Raw genomic sequence first — 16,849 nt, forward strand, 5'->3', positions numbered from 1 at the left:
TTCATCATGTCTCTCATGTAACTGATTTAACATTTTATGGAGCACTGTTTTCAGTTTTTCAGGAGGACAACAATGATAGCCCAGCAGTACGTGCAAGTTATAAGATTGCGCTTAATTTAGCGAGAGCTGGAAAACCAATTTGCTGAAGGTGAGTTTGTAAAGGAGTGCATCAATGATGCTGCTGATTTACTTTGCCCACTGAGTGCAAATCAGTTTCGAGCTATCACTCTTTCTCGGCTGACTATAAGTCATTGTATAAGTGCCATGGCAGGTGATGTTTACCATCAATTAAGGAGTGCAGGGCAGGAGTTTATTGCATTTTCTGTCGCACTTGATGAGGCCACAGATATTTCAGACACCACGCAATTAGTGATTTATGTCCGTGGTGTGGACACTGCTTTGCACATAACAGAGGATTTTTTTTTAGATATAATACCTTTAAAAAGCGACCACCGGCACAGACATTCTAAAAACCATTGAAGAAGCTGTCAATTCAGCTGGCTTAAACTGGGAACGTTTGGTGTCAGTGACAACAGACTGAGCACCTGCAAAGAAAGGGGAACAAATGGGATTTGTTGTATTACTAGGAAAAAAGCTACAGCATACAGAAGAATCATTATACAGCATCCACTGCATTTTACACCAAGAAGTACTCTGTGCAAAAGCAGCAAAACTGGAGGACGTCATGCAAGTGGTTATTTGGGCAGTTAATTATTTGAGATCCCATGGGCTTACACATAGACAGCTTCACACATATTTAGCTGAAACTGGGGAAGAATACAGTGATATACCATGCCACAGTGAAGCCCACTGGCTTAGCCACGGTAATGTACTCAAAAGGTTTTTTGAGCTGAGAATACCAGTACATCAGTTTTTAAAGGACAAAGGAAGGTACAACCCCAAGTTAGAAGATGCAGAGTGGGTTGACGACCTTGCATTTTTAGTGGACATTACTGGACATATGAATGCATTGAACACAAGTTTGCAAGGAGAAAATAAGCTAATTTGTGAAATGGCTGAAAAGGTGCAAGCTTTCACTAGCAAGCTTGAGCTATGGGAACGACAGCGCTCGTCAGGGACTGCAGTGCATTTTCCTACTCTGTCCTCTGTGCGAGAACAGAATTGCAAAGAATATGTTTCCGTACTTAGTGCAATAAAAGAGGAATTTTTCAAGTGATTTGGGGATATATCATATTTATCTCATGCTTTTGAATGGTTCTCGAGACCATTTGCTGTTTCTGTAGATGAAATTCATCCCAATTTGCAAATGGAATTAATAGATCTACTGTGTAATTCTCGTCTGAGAGACAAGTTCCTTTTGGCAAGACATGTAATAGACTTTTCTCATGACTTTCCACAGCAAGAGTTTCCTCATCTTCATCGTGATGCCGCAAAGATAAGATCAATGTTTGGCTCGACATACATTTGTGAGAGGTTTTTTCTGTTATGAAAATTAATAAGTCTCGGTTAAGAGCAAATATCAGTGATGAAAATTTATGTAACTGTTTGCATTTGTCTGTTTGTAGAAATTTTTTTCTAGACATTAAACATATTGTAAACACTACCTGTGATAATTAAATAAAACATATCATATGTAATAGGTAATCTTTCAAACCATGATTTCTTTCAAGCACTCCTACTAACCTTATGCCTTCATTCAATAAAGCAAGCTAGGAAACAAAACGCATTACAGAGGAAGGAGCAGAGAGACAGTTTGGTGGGGAGGGGATAGAAGTAGGTGGCCAGCTTGACCCTGTGTGCACGCAGAACACCTGTTAACTGCACACGTGCAAGTGCATCGCACATGTGCAGGATTCCTGCCTGCCCCAGGTATAGATGAATATCTTGAAACATAAAAATTTGTTCTGTCCATGTTCTGTACTTTTTAACACAGAAGTGTGTCACCTTTACTGTTTTACTTCAGTAGTGGGTTTTTATTTGTATAAGGTGCTTTTGAATTCCCATTTTATTTGGTTATTTATTTCTTTCCCTTAATAATGTGAACTTATTTAGAAATATTGTGCAATTCTGAATTTTTCACAAGATATCCACCTATACACTTTTCTGTTTCTTGGCATTACACATGTATTATATGAACATTTGTATCATTATAAGATTGCTGTAATAATCATTTTAACCATGTATCATCTCATCTCCATTTCTGACTTGTCCTATATCATCATGTGCTTCTCTGCACACAATGTATGATCTAAGGATAAATAAAATTACAATTGCAATTACAGTAAATCATGCACTGAACTTCCACCTCTGATATAACACCTATATACAGTTGTGGGGCTACAGTGTGATGGAATAAAGAAAAACAGAAGGTAGCTACTATGGAGTTTGAGAAGTTATACAGATTGGCCTGCCCGGCCATAAAAGGTGAAATTCGCAGCAGCCTCACAGCTATGTTGGAGATCATGCTCGAGGCATTCCCATTACATCTTTGGATTACAATGGATGGAGCAGCAGGGGCACATTAAAAAGTGGAAATCCCACGCTAATATAATGAATGTGACAAATATAGAAGTGGTCAGTGACTAAACAATAACTTCAAGCTGCATGAGGAAGTAAGGTGCAGTGCAAGAAAGAACCACAATACCATTCAGGTGACATAGTCTGATTTACTGACAGGTTGTAAACAAATGTGCTGGGGCTGGGGCTGGGGCTGGGGCTGGGAAATATGGGGGCGGGGGCAGCCTGGAGAGTGCAATCTCTCTAGGGAAGCTGGCTTTGCTAAAAGAATATGTGCAGAGAAAACTTGTGTGCATGTTACAAAGATTGCAGCATCTACATTCATTCAGACCACAAGGAAGCTCTGAAATCTCTATCAGCCCCCACAGCAAGTTCAAAGATCATTACAGAATGACATAAAACCTTTGTGAGGCTAGAAGACAGCAACAGGGTAAACCTACTATACATCCTTGGGCACTCAGGAATTTGTGCTAAGGAAGAAGCTGATAAGCTGGCCAGGGCAGGGAGTGATGACCTTATTTGTTGGACCAAAACCTATCTTAACCATAACTAAGGTTATAGTAAAAGTTAAACTACATAACTGGATTGGGAGGCAGCATGAACTAAAACCCAAAAAATAAAAACATAGCAAGTTAATGATACTACAACCATGTTTTAAGAGAAGAGGAAATCCTGAGCTTGAACAGGGGGTACACGAAACTTGTTGTAGATCTAATAGTCTGCCATGTGTACATGTTTGAAATAGAGAAAGAAACTTCTAAGTGCAGACTGTGTTATACAGGGGAATGAAACTGTACCACATTTAATCTTCCAATGCGAAGCACTGGAGGCCAAAAGCCACAAAATATTTGCGTCATTAATTCCTGAAGACATTTTGGCTAATGGATATCTACCTAATAGACCACTACCACTCTTTAAGGGTGCTGGTTGGTTTCTCTAGATTGACAGAGAGAGGTATGGCGCAGTATTTTTGAATTTTAGCATTATATATATTCTACAATGTGATTATAACAAAAAAAAAGAGTCTTTGCATGCACGGCAATTGCCAATAACAACTGCATATATGTTCATAAGAAATGTGTTACAGTGGTTGAATATATGTACATAAATTATATAAATGAAATAACTATATAATTACAAGATTATTCCAAAATATCATTGAGATATACTAGAAATAGCATTTCATATAAAACAAGTCCCATTATAATGAAATGAAAAATCACACTCACATAAAACACTAATGTGTACACTATATGTAACATGTTATAAGAAATATGTGCTTTTGTAATACAGATACCACCAATGATGGGCAATGCCAGAAACTAGTCTGGTAAAGTAAATTAATACCAACAAGCAGCTTAGATCAGATATAATGTGTGCTCAAGGTAGTGGTGTCATATGTAATTACAGTGGGTGAATGTGTTAACTGAGAGATGAAGTGGCAGTCTTTCCTCTTATACAAGAGAAGTTAACAACTTCACAGCAATTTCCTCATTTCTGGAAAGTAGTTGCCACAGCTCATCGCATGATGGCTTCCTCCTGATCAGCACAAAAAGCAGTTTCCCAATTTCTTCATGCAGAAGGGGAATATGCTTCACAAATTTTATCCCAAGATGAAAGAGGTGTACAGAGAGCAGTTCAAACACAGTGCACACTATTCCTATTGTGCCAGTGTTATTAGGCAGGTTGCGTGGCCAAGAAGACACTCAAGCTTCTTCAAAAATTTAATAGAAGTTCCTGGAACATCCTCCTTACAGCTCTGATATCTCTGCATGTGACTAACTTATATTCAGCACCTTAAAATATTCTTCAGAGATCAGAGGTTCACATGTGACAAGAAAGTGCAGGACTCCATGGAAAATTGGATCTGTCTGCAACCCAGGAAGGGTAATTATGTAGAGCTGTACTGTCCCATATGAACTGTAATTATGATATTTTTATTACAGTTTGTTTGCATACAACTTAGTCTCCCTTCCATCTGGACACACCTCATATTTAATTATACAATTTCTAAAAGCTGCAGAGCACCAAATCTACAAGACAAACTTTGTTTTGGGACGGGTAACAAGGAGCTATGGTCACTGCTCTTTTGTCTGCTTGCAAATCAAACACAGCCACAATTCACTGCAGTCTTTGAATGCTTTATTTATGACTTTTAACCCTACACTTCCCACCAGCACTAAATTGGTGACCATTGATGCCATATAATGCACCCTACCTACAGACCCCTTCTTCTAGTCAAATTGTGCCACAAATTCCTTTTCTCTCCCACAGCTCCAGTGTGAAAGTACGGTTTCATAAATGTTAAAATCAAAGTCATGCATGGAAATCCAGAGGTGTTTGGTGTGTGCTGATCATCCATTTTTTTCCAATCGATCACACATGTGTGCAGATTGCCAGTATTTTTTGTCTCTTTCAGAGCTAAAAATGAGTGGTACAGGCCCAACTGGACTTCCAGTGGTTGAAAAGTTTATTGGGCATGAAAATTATTTGACGATGTAATTTGTCATTAAGGTGTATTTGGTCTGTGACAAACTGTGGGATATTGTTGAAAGCCCTCCTTCAGATCCAATGAGATGGGACAATTCTTGGAAGAAGAGAGACAAAAAGGCACATTCTCAGATTATACTTCTCATGGATAAGATTAATTATTCCCATATAAGGGACATTATTCCCATATAAGGGACACAAAGACAGCAGCAGAAGCCTGGGCAGTCTTGGAAAAAGCATTTGAAGGCTCAGGATCACACATAGAGTGGGTCTGCTTAGATCATTAATCACAATCAAATTAGATATAATGCAAGTCAGTAGATGACTACTGTGATTGAATAATAATGATTGTGTTTAAATTAAATTAAATGAAGTTTCCCGTGAATGATGGATAGGAACTTTGCTCCTGACTGGTTTATCTGATCATCATCAGCCAATGATCACTGCACTTGAAAACAGTGGCACACATACCATGGGAGATTCCAATAAAGTGAAACTGCTAAAGATGTGAAACCTAAATAAGCTAATGGAAATGAAGAATCTGCTCTATATACAAATAAGCAGAGACCTACAAAAATTTTTATTAAATGCCACAAGCGCAACAAACCAAATCGTATTGATAAATACAGGATGTATCAAATAGAATCATCCGATTTTAAAAAATCATAACAATTATGTTATTTGAGATATGTGCATGAACAGTGTACTGTTGGAAAGAGAAAACTCTTGAGTTTTACATGGTTCTCACTAGGTAGCAGCACTGTGTGCCCACTTCAGTTCTCGTAAAAATCGTGTTGGAACAAGAGAAAGCATATTGTGTTGTACATTCTGTGCAGTGCGGGACAGCAATAATTGTTCAGCATGACTTTTGGACTAGGTATGGTGTGGATCCTCCTACATCACAGAGCATTAGATGATGGCATGAATAATTCGAAGAAACAGGTTGTTTATGTAAAGGCAAGTTCCAGGCTGTCCCCGAGTGTCTGACACAAATGTCGAATGCATCCACCATAGTTTTACAAGGAGTCCACAGAAACTGTTCATTGTGCATCTCAACATGCCATGATGTCCATCTGGCATGTACTGCATTGACGCTTGCACGAGAAACCATACAAAATTCAGTTATTGCAAGCTCTTCATTAGGGTGAGAAACAACAACATGTGGAGTTCTGTAATTTCATTCTTGGCAATATAGAGGATGACAGTTTTCTTCCACACTTAGTGTTTAATGATGGGGCAACATTCTATTTAAATGGAAATGTGAACCATCATGAGTGAGAATATGGGGCACAGAACAACCACATTAAGTTGTACAACATGAGGGAGACACTCTAAAATTTAATGTACTTTGTGCAGTTTCATGGAAAAAGGTGTATGGTGTATTTTTCTTTGCCAAGAACACTGTTACAGGAAGCACATATCTCAATATGCTTGAGAACTTTCTTTGTCCACAGTTGGAGACCAATTTGAATGACTTCATTTACCAACAGGATGGGGCACCACCACACTGGCATCTGGAAGAATGGGAATTTTTAAATCAAAGGATTACTGAATGGTCACACTGGACCAAATGATTCAGCCTTACATTACTGGCCTCCAAGGTCACCAGACCTGACCTATGTGATTATTTCTTTTGGGGGTTTATAAAAGACTCTGTTTATGTGCCTCTATTAACTACAACAATGAATGAACTGAAACATTGCATAACATCAGCTGTGGAACCTGTAACTCAAGACATGCTCACTGCAGTGTGAGAACAATTTGAATACCACATTGACATATGCTGTGCACCTCAAGGGGGGCATGTTAAACACCTATGAAAAGGTATGAAAAAAACTTTTTGAGTTTCCTGTCCATCAAAAAACAAAATTCATTGTACATGTTTATTAGTTTCAGAAATATAGACATGCAAAATCAGATGACTCTTTTGATACACACTGTATTGTTGTAGCAAGGATGGAAAAGGAGGAAGCTAGTCAAAAAATAATGTGATGGATATGTGTTTAGGAAACAGACAACAAAAGAAAGCTGTTAAATAGTCTCATGGAAAGGATATGTGTTATTTAAATTCCTGTGCCTTGACCCACATCACTAACAATCGAATTTCTTTTTATTTATTTATTTATCCATCCTCAGACAATAAATATTGTATGGATGTTGTCCAAAAATACATGTACATTTATGGGAAACAATTTGTGCAAAAGGAACATACAAATTTTTACATTAAGTAGTACCAAGAATAATACATACAATATTGTACAAAAAAAATGTACAAAGAATAATACTTGGTCATACAAGACACAGTAATACAACTTTTTATACATGTTACTAACAGTATTGTAACTGCATAGTCTGTTTGCCCTAAGGCTTTACTTTTGTCTTCCCTAAACAGGATGTCCTTATATTCACTACAATAATTCAGTAAAGATTTTACCATGCTCAGCAGCTGTCTATCAGATATACAAAATTAACAGAAACTTTATGGGATGAAAGACAGTGTTTTCAGTTTTGCCTTAATATACACATTATTAGAATTATTTATTGCCCTAAATAGTCATTTACCAAGTAAATAAAGTAGAAATTATTTAAATTGTACTTTAAATCTGTTTTCATCTTCTAACTTTCTGACATTGGATGGCAGTATGTTGTAGAGTTTTGTACCAATATGGCTCAGATGACTTTGAGAGTGTGTTCTTTTTGTTCACTGAGTATGGAGTGATGTGCTATTTCGAGTATTGTAGTTATGCAAGTTGGCATTTGTCTAAAAATCTGCAATGTGGGCCCTAACATATAAAACACACACACAGGGTTTGCATTGTGTCTGTGGATGACTGTCTGTTATTTTGATAGCCCTCTTCTATAACAGAAAGATTTGTTTCAGACAGCAAGTGGTGGAACCCCAAAATATTATTCCATATGTTGCAAGAGACTGAAAATAGCCAAAATATGCCATCCTGGCACCCTCTGCAGTACAGACATTTGCAATACTTCTAAGAGCAAAACAGGCTGGGTTAAGTTTCTGCACAAGTTTCATAACATGGTCATTAAAATTAAGATTTTCATCTACATGACTCCCCAGCAATTTTGTTGATGACACTGTCTATTGTCTTGTCTCCCAACAGCAGATCAAGATTTACATTTTGAAATATTTACCCAGACTGCATATAATTTGTTTTATTTGCATTTAATGTCAACCGGTTTGCATTGAACCAAGTGTGGACATTTTTTATTACTTTATCAGTAATTGTTTGCAGCATTTGCTTTGCTGCACCTATTATCACACTAGCGTCATCTGTGAATAGTATGGCCTTTGCTGCTCCATCTGAGGTGTGAAAGTCATTTATGTAGACAAGGAACAATAAGGGACCTAGAATACTGCATTGTGGCACTCCTATTTCCATTTCTTTTGCATCCGATTCTAAATTTAATGTGTGGTTGGAGTAATCTGACATCAGTTCCACAATCTGTGTTCTGTTTCATAGGTATTATTCAAACCACTTTTCCCTGTCCCATGAACATCTAATGCTTCCAGTTTTTCTAAAAGAATGCCATAAATGACAGTGTCAAATGCTTTGGAGAGATCTAAATTTATTTCTACTATGCTGTTGCTTTTTCTAGATTTTTGATTATTTGTTCAGTGTAGCACATTAGTGCTGTTTCTGTATTTTTACCTGCCTGGAAGCCATGCAGATTTCTATTTAGTAACTTATGGTCATTTAGATATTTGTTGATTCTGTGCTTCATTAATTTTTCAATTATTTTAGAAAATGCTGGAAGGAGGTATACTGGCCAATTGATTTCTACCTTACACTTGTCGCCATTTTTGAATAATGGCTCCACTTTTGACATTTTTTATCTTTTCCAGAAACAGTTCTTCACTAAATGATAAGTTGGCTATGTATGCCAAGGGCCTTTAGATTTATGCAGCTGTCATTTTTATTATACAAACAGGCACGTCATCTAGTCCTGCTGACAATTTAGGTTTCAAGCCTTCATGTTCATCTGTTTGATCTATCCTTATGCTACAAGAGCTTTTAAAGGCAGGTTTTTCTTGGTTTGTAAATTTTGAGCTTTAATGAAGTTGTTACATTTATGAAATAATTGTTGATGTAATTTGGCAAATCTTGTTTTTTAATATTGACTTTTCTGTGTTTTTAAGAATGATATCCTGGTCCTTGCGTCTCTTTCATGTTTCAGTCTTCACAATCCCCAATATGGCTTTTGATTTGTTATCAGACTGTCTTATTAAGTTGTCATTACTCATAAATTTTTCCTTGGCAATTACTTTTCGATATATCCTCTTGTAATTCTTTATGTATTCTATGAACTGTGGATCTGTAGATGTCTTCAATTTGAATTTAGTCTCTTTAAAGTTCCACAAGAAGTTTTGATGCCAGCTGTGATCCAAGAACTTGGCTTTGTATTTTGATGTAATGTGATGTGATTCTTGGCAGCTCCTTTGAAAAGCACATTTAGAAATATCCCATGAAAATTGAAGAAAAAGTGTTATATGCATCATTTGTATTTGTTAGGGACACATGAGTTAGGATTTTTGTAAATTCTGCACAGTTTTCAGTGGAAAATTTTCTTTTATGCATGAAGTGCACTTATTTTCTTGCAGTAGCATTGAAGGAATTTTGAGGACAAGAGCACTGTTATTTGATAATCCCAAATCAGTATTTGTAACTTATACAGGGCTATTACAAATGATTGAAGCGATTTCATAAATTCACTGTAGCTCCATTCATTGAAATATGGTCACGACACACTACAGATACGTAGCAAAACGCATAAAGTTTTGTTCGGCTGAAGCCGCACTTCAGGTTTCTGCCGTCAGAGCGATTGAGAGCGCAGTGAGACAAAATGTCGACAGGAGCCGAGAAAGCGTATGTCGTGCTTGAAATGCACTCACATCAGTGAGTCATAACAGTGCAACGACACTTCAGGACGAAGTTCAACAAAGATCCACCAACTGCTAACTCCATTCGGTGATGGTATGCGCAGTTTAAAGCTTCTGGATGCCTCTGTAAGGGGTAATCAACGGGTTGGCCTGCAGTGAGCAAAGAAACGGTTGAACGCGTGCAGGCAAGTTTCATGCGTAGCCCGCGGAAGTCGACGAATAAAGCAAGCAGGGAGCTAAACGTACCACAGCCAATGGTTTGGAAAATCTTACGGAAAAGGCTAAAGCAGAAGCTTTACCGTTTACAATTGCTACAAGCCCTGACACCCAATGACAAAGTCAAACGCTTTGAATTTTCGGCGCAGTTGCAACAGCTCATGGAAGAGGATGCGTTCAGTGCGAAACTTGTTTTCAGTGATGAAGCAACATTTTTTCTTAATGGTGAAGTGAACAGACACAATGTGCGAATCTGGGCGGTAGAGAATCCTCACGCATTCGTGCAACAAATTCGCAATTCACCAAAAGTTAACGTGTTTTGTGGAATCTCACGGTTTAAAGTTTACGGCCCCTTTTTCTTCTGCGAAAAAAATGTTACAGGACACGTTTATCTGGACATGCTGGAAAATTGGCTCGTGCCACAACTGGAGACCAACAGCGCCGACTTCATCTTTCAACAAGATGGTGCTCCACCACACTTCCATCATGATGTTCAGCATTTCTTAAACAGGAGATTGGAAAACCGATGGATCGGTCGTGGTGGAGATCATGATCAGCAATTCATGTCATGGCCTCCACACTCTCCCGACTTAACCTCATGCAATTTCTTTCTGTGGGGTTATGTGAAAGATTCAGTGTTTAAACCTCCTCTACCAAGAAACGTGCCAGAACTGCGAGCTCACATCAACGATGCTTTCGAACTCATTGATGGGGACATGCTGCACCGAGTGTGGGAGGAACTTGATTATCGGCTTGATGACTGCCGAATCACTAAAGGGGCACATAGCGAACATTTGTGAATGCCTAAAAAAACTTTTTGAGTTTTTGTATGTGTGTGCAAAGCATTGTGAAAATATCTCAAATAATAAAGTTATTGTAGAGCTGTGAAATCGCTTCAATCATTTGTAATAACCCTGTACTTCTGTGGATCGTACATTTGAAAATATATTATCTGTAAGACTGTTTGTATTATATGTCATTCTTGTGAGTTCGTGTATCTACATCTACATCTACATATATACTCCGCTAACCACCAAGTGGTGTGTGGAAGAGTGTGTGTGGAAACAGACTGAAACTACATAACAGATTTAGGAAATGATTTTTTAGTCTACTTTCATTCATAAGATTTATGTTGAAATCCCTACAGACAACTACAGTGGCTCTTTCAGTAAAAAGAATGTTAAGCAGTGTTTCTAATTGATTAATGAATATGTCTGTATCCCCAGTAGGCAGTCTATATAATGCTATGACTACGACTTTTCCCTGTATTTCATACAACTGTATAGCTGCTGCTTCAAAATGATTTTCCACACTCAGTGATTCAGCTTCACATTTTCTTTTGTACCTGATACTTGATTTAGTGAAGATATATACAGCTCCATTTTTGGCATTTTTTCTGCAATACTGACTTGCTAACTTATATGGATGAATATTAATGATACTTAGCTTAAAACTTCTGCACCAGTGCACCATGATGCACATGCAATCAATGTTTGCACCATTTATTCCTACCTCAAGTTCTAGTGATTTATTTCTAAGGCACTGAATACGTAGACTTAAAATCTGCTGGTGACTAGGGTGAGAACTGGTTACAGTTTTATTTATGTTTTGTGCTTTCATATTCGTTCCCATGTCCTGGTGAGATACCAAAAATCCTTGAGAAGGACAGGTTTCTTGCACCTCTCGGGATGTACCTGTACATTGGGCTGCCGTGAGTTTCTTGTTGCTTCTATTGGTGCTGCTGCTAATATACTTAATACTGCCATTTCTGTTGTTGTTGTTGTAGGTGGTGATGCTGTTTCTGACACTTCCAATGTTGATTTTGCACACTACTGCTGTGCTTTCTTGTGAACTTGGAGTTTTCTTGTTTTTCTTGTTTTCATCTAAAATAATATTTAGATGATGAGGAACTGTAGATCTCTTGTCATTCATATTGCTGTCCACTGGTCTTTCTGTTAACACTTCATCTTTTTTTACATGTTTTGCTAGTGCTGATGATGGCTCTAACGCTTTTACCTCTTTGAAGTGCTAGCATTATGGAGTCTGGCGATGGTGCTGCAATTGTCATTTTGGTTTTGAATTTAGTTTGGTGGTTTTTTATTTGCTTGGTTATCAGGTTTGCTAGATATTCTTTCCCCAAGCAAGTGAAGTCCATGTTGTGTGTGGAATCTACATCCAATATTGCTTATATCAACACATTTCACATTTTTAAAATGTCTGCTAATTTTTGCAAACTGATTGTTGGCACCTTTCATTTCTGTATTAACACATGACCATCTTATAAGATCATAGCAATGCACAATATTGACCATTACTACGTTTGTGTGAGTGAGACTGTTTAAGTTTACACGTAGCGCTCGCTGTTTCATTTTTGCAGATGTGTGTAGATTTTTTACCTCTGCGGATGCAGTAATTTTTTTTAATTTCACCAGGTGGGGGCTTGCAGTTTCACTATACCACAAAAATATGTTTTAGTTGTTTCTTTTAGCTTACTTGCAAGTCCATGACCATGGCTGTCTGAAAGCACAAACAGTTTGCTGTTATTGGCATTCACAATGAGGGAATGTTTTGTAGTGTTTTACTAAACACTTTGGCACAATTTTTGGTCAGCACATTCACATTGATGTCATTCAAGCTTGTTTTCATCAATAAATTTTCTTCTCCTAGCTTATTCACAGTGCCTTTTTGCTTTTCCCATTGTTCATGCGAACTATATGTTGCATTTTCACTATCAGCACTTTAAAGTACTTGAAATGTGTTTTCATGCACAAAGTTTGCATTATTTTCACAGATTTTCCAAATTTTTCACATTGGTCTTACTGTTATATACTTCACATTTGACCACTTTTCCGATCAGATGAACTAACTCATGCAACTTTAGCGTGTTCAACTCAGTATTTCCTTGTCATATTTTTGAAATATCCAAAACTGCCAATTATGAACTGTAAGATCATTATGAGTTCATTCAGTTTTGTAATTTCACCCTTACAATTTTCATATGATTTCTTTTTTACAGCAAAATTTACATTTTTCTGGAAGGACACTAGCTTAACTTTTACTGTAGCCACCATCGTACATCAAGAAGTTAATGTCGAGCTACGCCATAGTTCAATGACCAGCATGGAAGCTGATGGCTTAGGAGCAGAGACTAGTAGAAGTGTTGATCTGACCTTCTGCACTGGTCATAAAACAGTAGAAGTAGAAGCACCTGACATCATTCACATCCTCAATACAGCTTAAAATTTGCTCTCAATTTGTAAAATTGTAGGCAAAGGGAATAAAGTGACCTCACAAAAAAAGGGAGATTCATCTATGATGCAGAAGGTTAAGTAATTGCCAAAGCAATGCCTAAGAATGGCATCTATTGCTTGAATACAAGTGAAATGAAACAGTGCCACTATACAAAAGATAGAGGATTCTTATGGCATCACATAAGTATGCTGAAGTTGTCAAAGGTTTCAACAGGACTAAATGAAGATCTTGTGGTTAAGGATCCCTCTGAGTTGTGCAACATGGGAAAACAGTCTGTCTTCCATTCAAACCTAGCAAAAGGTATTCCAAACACATCTTACACTTAGTAGATTCTGGTTTGTGTGAGCAAATAGAGACAGTATCTATTGGTGGAAATCATTATTTTCTCACATTCACTGATGATTTTTCAAGATTCTATTTCTTGAAGAAAAATGGTTCAAATGGCTCTGAGCACTATGAGACTTAACATCGGAGGTCATCAGTCTCCTAGAACTTAGAACTACTTAAACCTAACTAGCCTAAGGACATCACACACATCCATGCCCGAGGCAGGATTCGAACCTGTGACCATAGCAGTCACGTGGCTCTGGACTGAAGTGCCTAGGACCACTCTGCCACAGCGGCCAGCTCTTGAAGAAAAACTCTGAAGTAACACAGATATTCAAAAACTTCAAAGTCATAGTGAAAAAGCAGACAAGCAGAGATATCAATAAGTTGTAGTCTGACAATGGAAAGGAGTATGTCAATGATGAACTAAAAAGATTTCTGACTTCTGAAGGTGTCACCCACTAGCTTACAGTACATTACAGTCCACAGCAAAATGGTGTTGCCAAGAGAGTTAACATAACATTGGTTGAAAAAGCTTGTATCATGATGTTCGATGATAATGTAGCAAAGGAGTATTGGTATGAAGCTGTATCTACACCTGCATACCTATCGAATCATTTGCCATCCACCACACCTGGATATAAGGTGCCATATGAACTTTGGTGTAGGAGAAAGCCTTGTCTATCACATCTGAGAATTTTTGGCCGCAGTGCAATGGTTCACATTCGAATACCCCACTGCAAGAAGTGGGTTAAGGAGTCACAGAAACTGACATTTGTAGGTTACTGTCAGACACCCAAAGGCTATTGATTCATCAGTAGGGAGACTGGTCACATAATTATCAGCAGGGATGTAAAATACCTCGAGGATGAGAAATTTTCAAGCTCAAAGATAGAAGAACTTCAAGATCACAAACACCTTAGGACTGGAACAGGAATCAGTTCTTCAGGACATAAATACTTAAGAAACTCAAGGAGAAGTTAAATCAGAAGACAGTGATAATGAACTCTTTTATGGCTTTGAGAATGATTCAACAGAAATTGAAGCTCAAGAAGAGGGTCATGAGAATCAAAACGTAGTTCAAGATGTTACACCCTGGAGTTCAAACAGAGAGCAAAAACCCAAGACATGGCCTGATCATGTTACTTACTATTTGAAAGAAAGACTTCCAAGTGCAGAAGTTCATGTCAAAGAAGCCTTGGAAGGGACAAATAATGAAGAATGGAAAAATGCAATGAAAAAAGAACTCTCATCTCCAGTTTGTAATTACACATTTGAAGACGTAGAGTTACCTGGAGGACACTCAAGGCTAAGAGGGTATTAAAAATAATGCCTGGGCTAGCAGTACACCAGAAACATTTAAGGCCTATCTAGTAGTAAAAGGATGCACTCAAGTTAAAGGTGTTGATTATCAGGAAACCTTTGCACCAGTGGTCAAGAATGCATCCATTAGATACTCTTCTCTATGGTAGCTTGGGAGAACCTGGAGATTGACCATGCTGACATCACTACTGCTTATCCCTGTGGAGACTTAAATGAAGAAATTAATGTCATTCTGCAAGAAAATTTTGCAACTCCTGGAAAAGGATGGAGGCTGAAAAAAGTTGTTTATGGGCTCAGACCGTCTGGAATTAAAAAATTGATGAGGCATTAAGAAAAATGAAACTGAACAAATCAAACACTGATCCACGTATCTGTTTTCAAGCAATGGCACCAAACCAGTCATCATTGCCTTATATGTCAATGACATGATATTATTCACAAATGACAGAAGTGTTTCGGATCAGTTCAAAAGTTCTTTGAAGAGATTATTTGAGATAAAACATTTAGGACAGATAAGTCAATGCCTAGGCATGGAAATTACATGGAATCATAAAAAAGGAAAATTATGGGTCTCCCAGAAATCCTGTGGAAAAAAGAAGAAGAAGTTTGAAATGAGTGAAGCCATTCTGGTGTCAACACCACTTGAACTTGGTTTGGACTTTGATACTGAAGTATCTTATCAAGAGGCAACAGGAAATCTTCTATAGCTATCTCAAATGTCCAGACCTGATGTGTGTTTTGCTGTAAATCTCCTGAGCAGATATATTCATTGTTTTAAAAAGATTCATTGGTTGTCAGTAAAAAGATTGTTTAGATATTTAAAGTGAACCATGTACTACATGCTAGAATTTTCTAGAGATGGTAACAGAGAAATAATTGCCTTCAGTGATGCAGATTGGGGAAATAAAATCAATGACAGACATTATGTAAATGTTTCATCCATTAAAATGCAAAACTCTAATTTCATGGACTAGTAGAAAACAAAAAAACAACTGCACTTTCTACCTGCAAAGCTGAATATATGGCCTTACTGTGGTTAAGACAACTTATGTCTGAGGTAGATCCAAACAGTGTCAAATTCACTTACATTATACTATGATAATAAAGGAGTCATTCAGTTACCCAAGAACCTAGCGACAACTCCAGATGCAAACATACAAGTATAAAGTACCGTTTTATAAGAAGGCATCTTGAATTAGGTGTTATCAATATTGAACATCTGCCTTCTGAAGAAATGTTAGCTGACGCTTTCACAAAACCACTTAGCAATGCCAGATGTGAAACTTGTCAGAAACTGTGACCTTGTAAATTGTTCTTGATTTTTCTTCTGGTACTTAATGTAACTTTCACTTATGAAAGCAATGGATAAAATATAAACCAAAATGGAAGAGCACTTACTCCCCAGGACGTAAGTTGTATGTGGGATATCTTGGAACGTGATTGTATCCCTCTTCTGTGTGGCTTGCATTATCTCCTACATTCACATTACTTGCTCCATACATACACTCTTCATATGAAGGAGGTGCTGCAATGAAACACATTAATAGTGAATAAATGTTTGTTGATGCTGCATTCATGATTAATCATGGGGCTGTACTGCCCCATTTGTTAAATAACAAATGCCAGCATACAAAAACTCATGGTAGTGTGCCTTCACCTATCATGTAGAGATTTGCAAATCATTACACAAGAGAACAATTATATTCTAAATCACAGCCAAGCACAGCAGAAAGATGTAATTAGTATACCATTACATACACATAACATCAATGAAAGACTGTAATATCAGCTAGTAGTAGGTCTCTGAATTGCTCATCAAATAACAAATACCTATGGAAAAAAATATTTCAGACTATCAATGTG

At 37.5% G+C, this 16,849-nt stretch overlaps 1 protein-coding gene across 1 annotated transcript in view; it reads right to left on the reverse strand.

Annotated features, from left to right (window-relative positions):
- Positions 1-16,849, reverse strand: part of LOC126162419 (arrestin domain-containing protein 3-like) — a 171,482-nt gene that overhangs the window by 51,798 nt on the left and 102,835 nt on the right. The window contains exon 7 of the mRNA XM_049918918.1: positions 16,385-16,511. Coding sequence (XP_049774875.1) covers positions 16,385-16,511 — 127 coding nt within the window. The remainder of the gene's footprint in view (positions 1-16,384; positions 16,512-16,849) is intronic.

Source organism: Schistocerca cancellata, chromosome 2 (assembly GCF_023864275.1).
Source record: "Schistocerca cancellata isolate TAMUIC-IGC-003103 chromosome 2, iqSchCanc2.1, whole genome shotgun sequence".
NCBI lineage: Eukaryota > Metazoa > Arthropoda > Insecta > Orthoptera > Acrididae > Schistocerca > Schistocerca cancellata.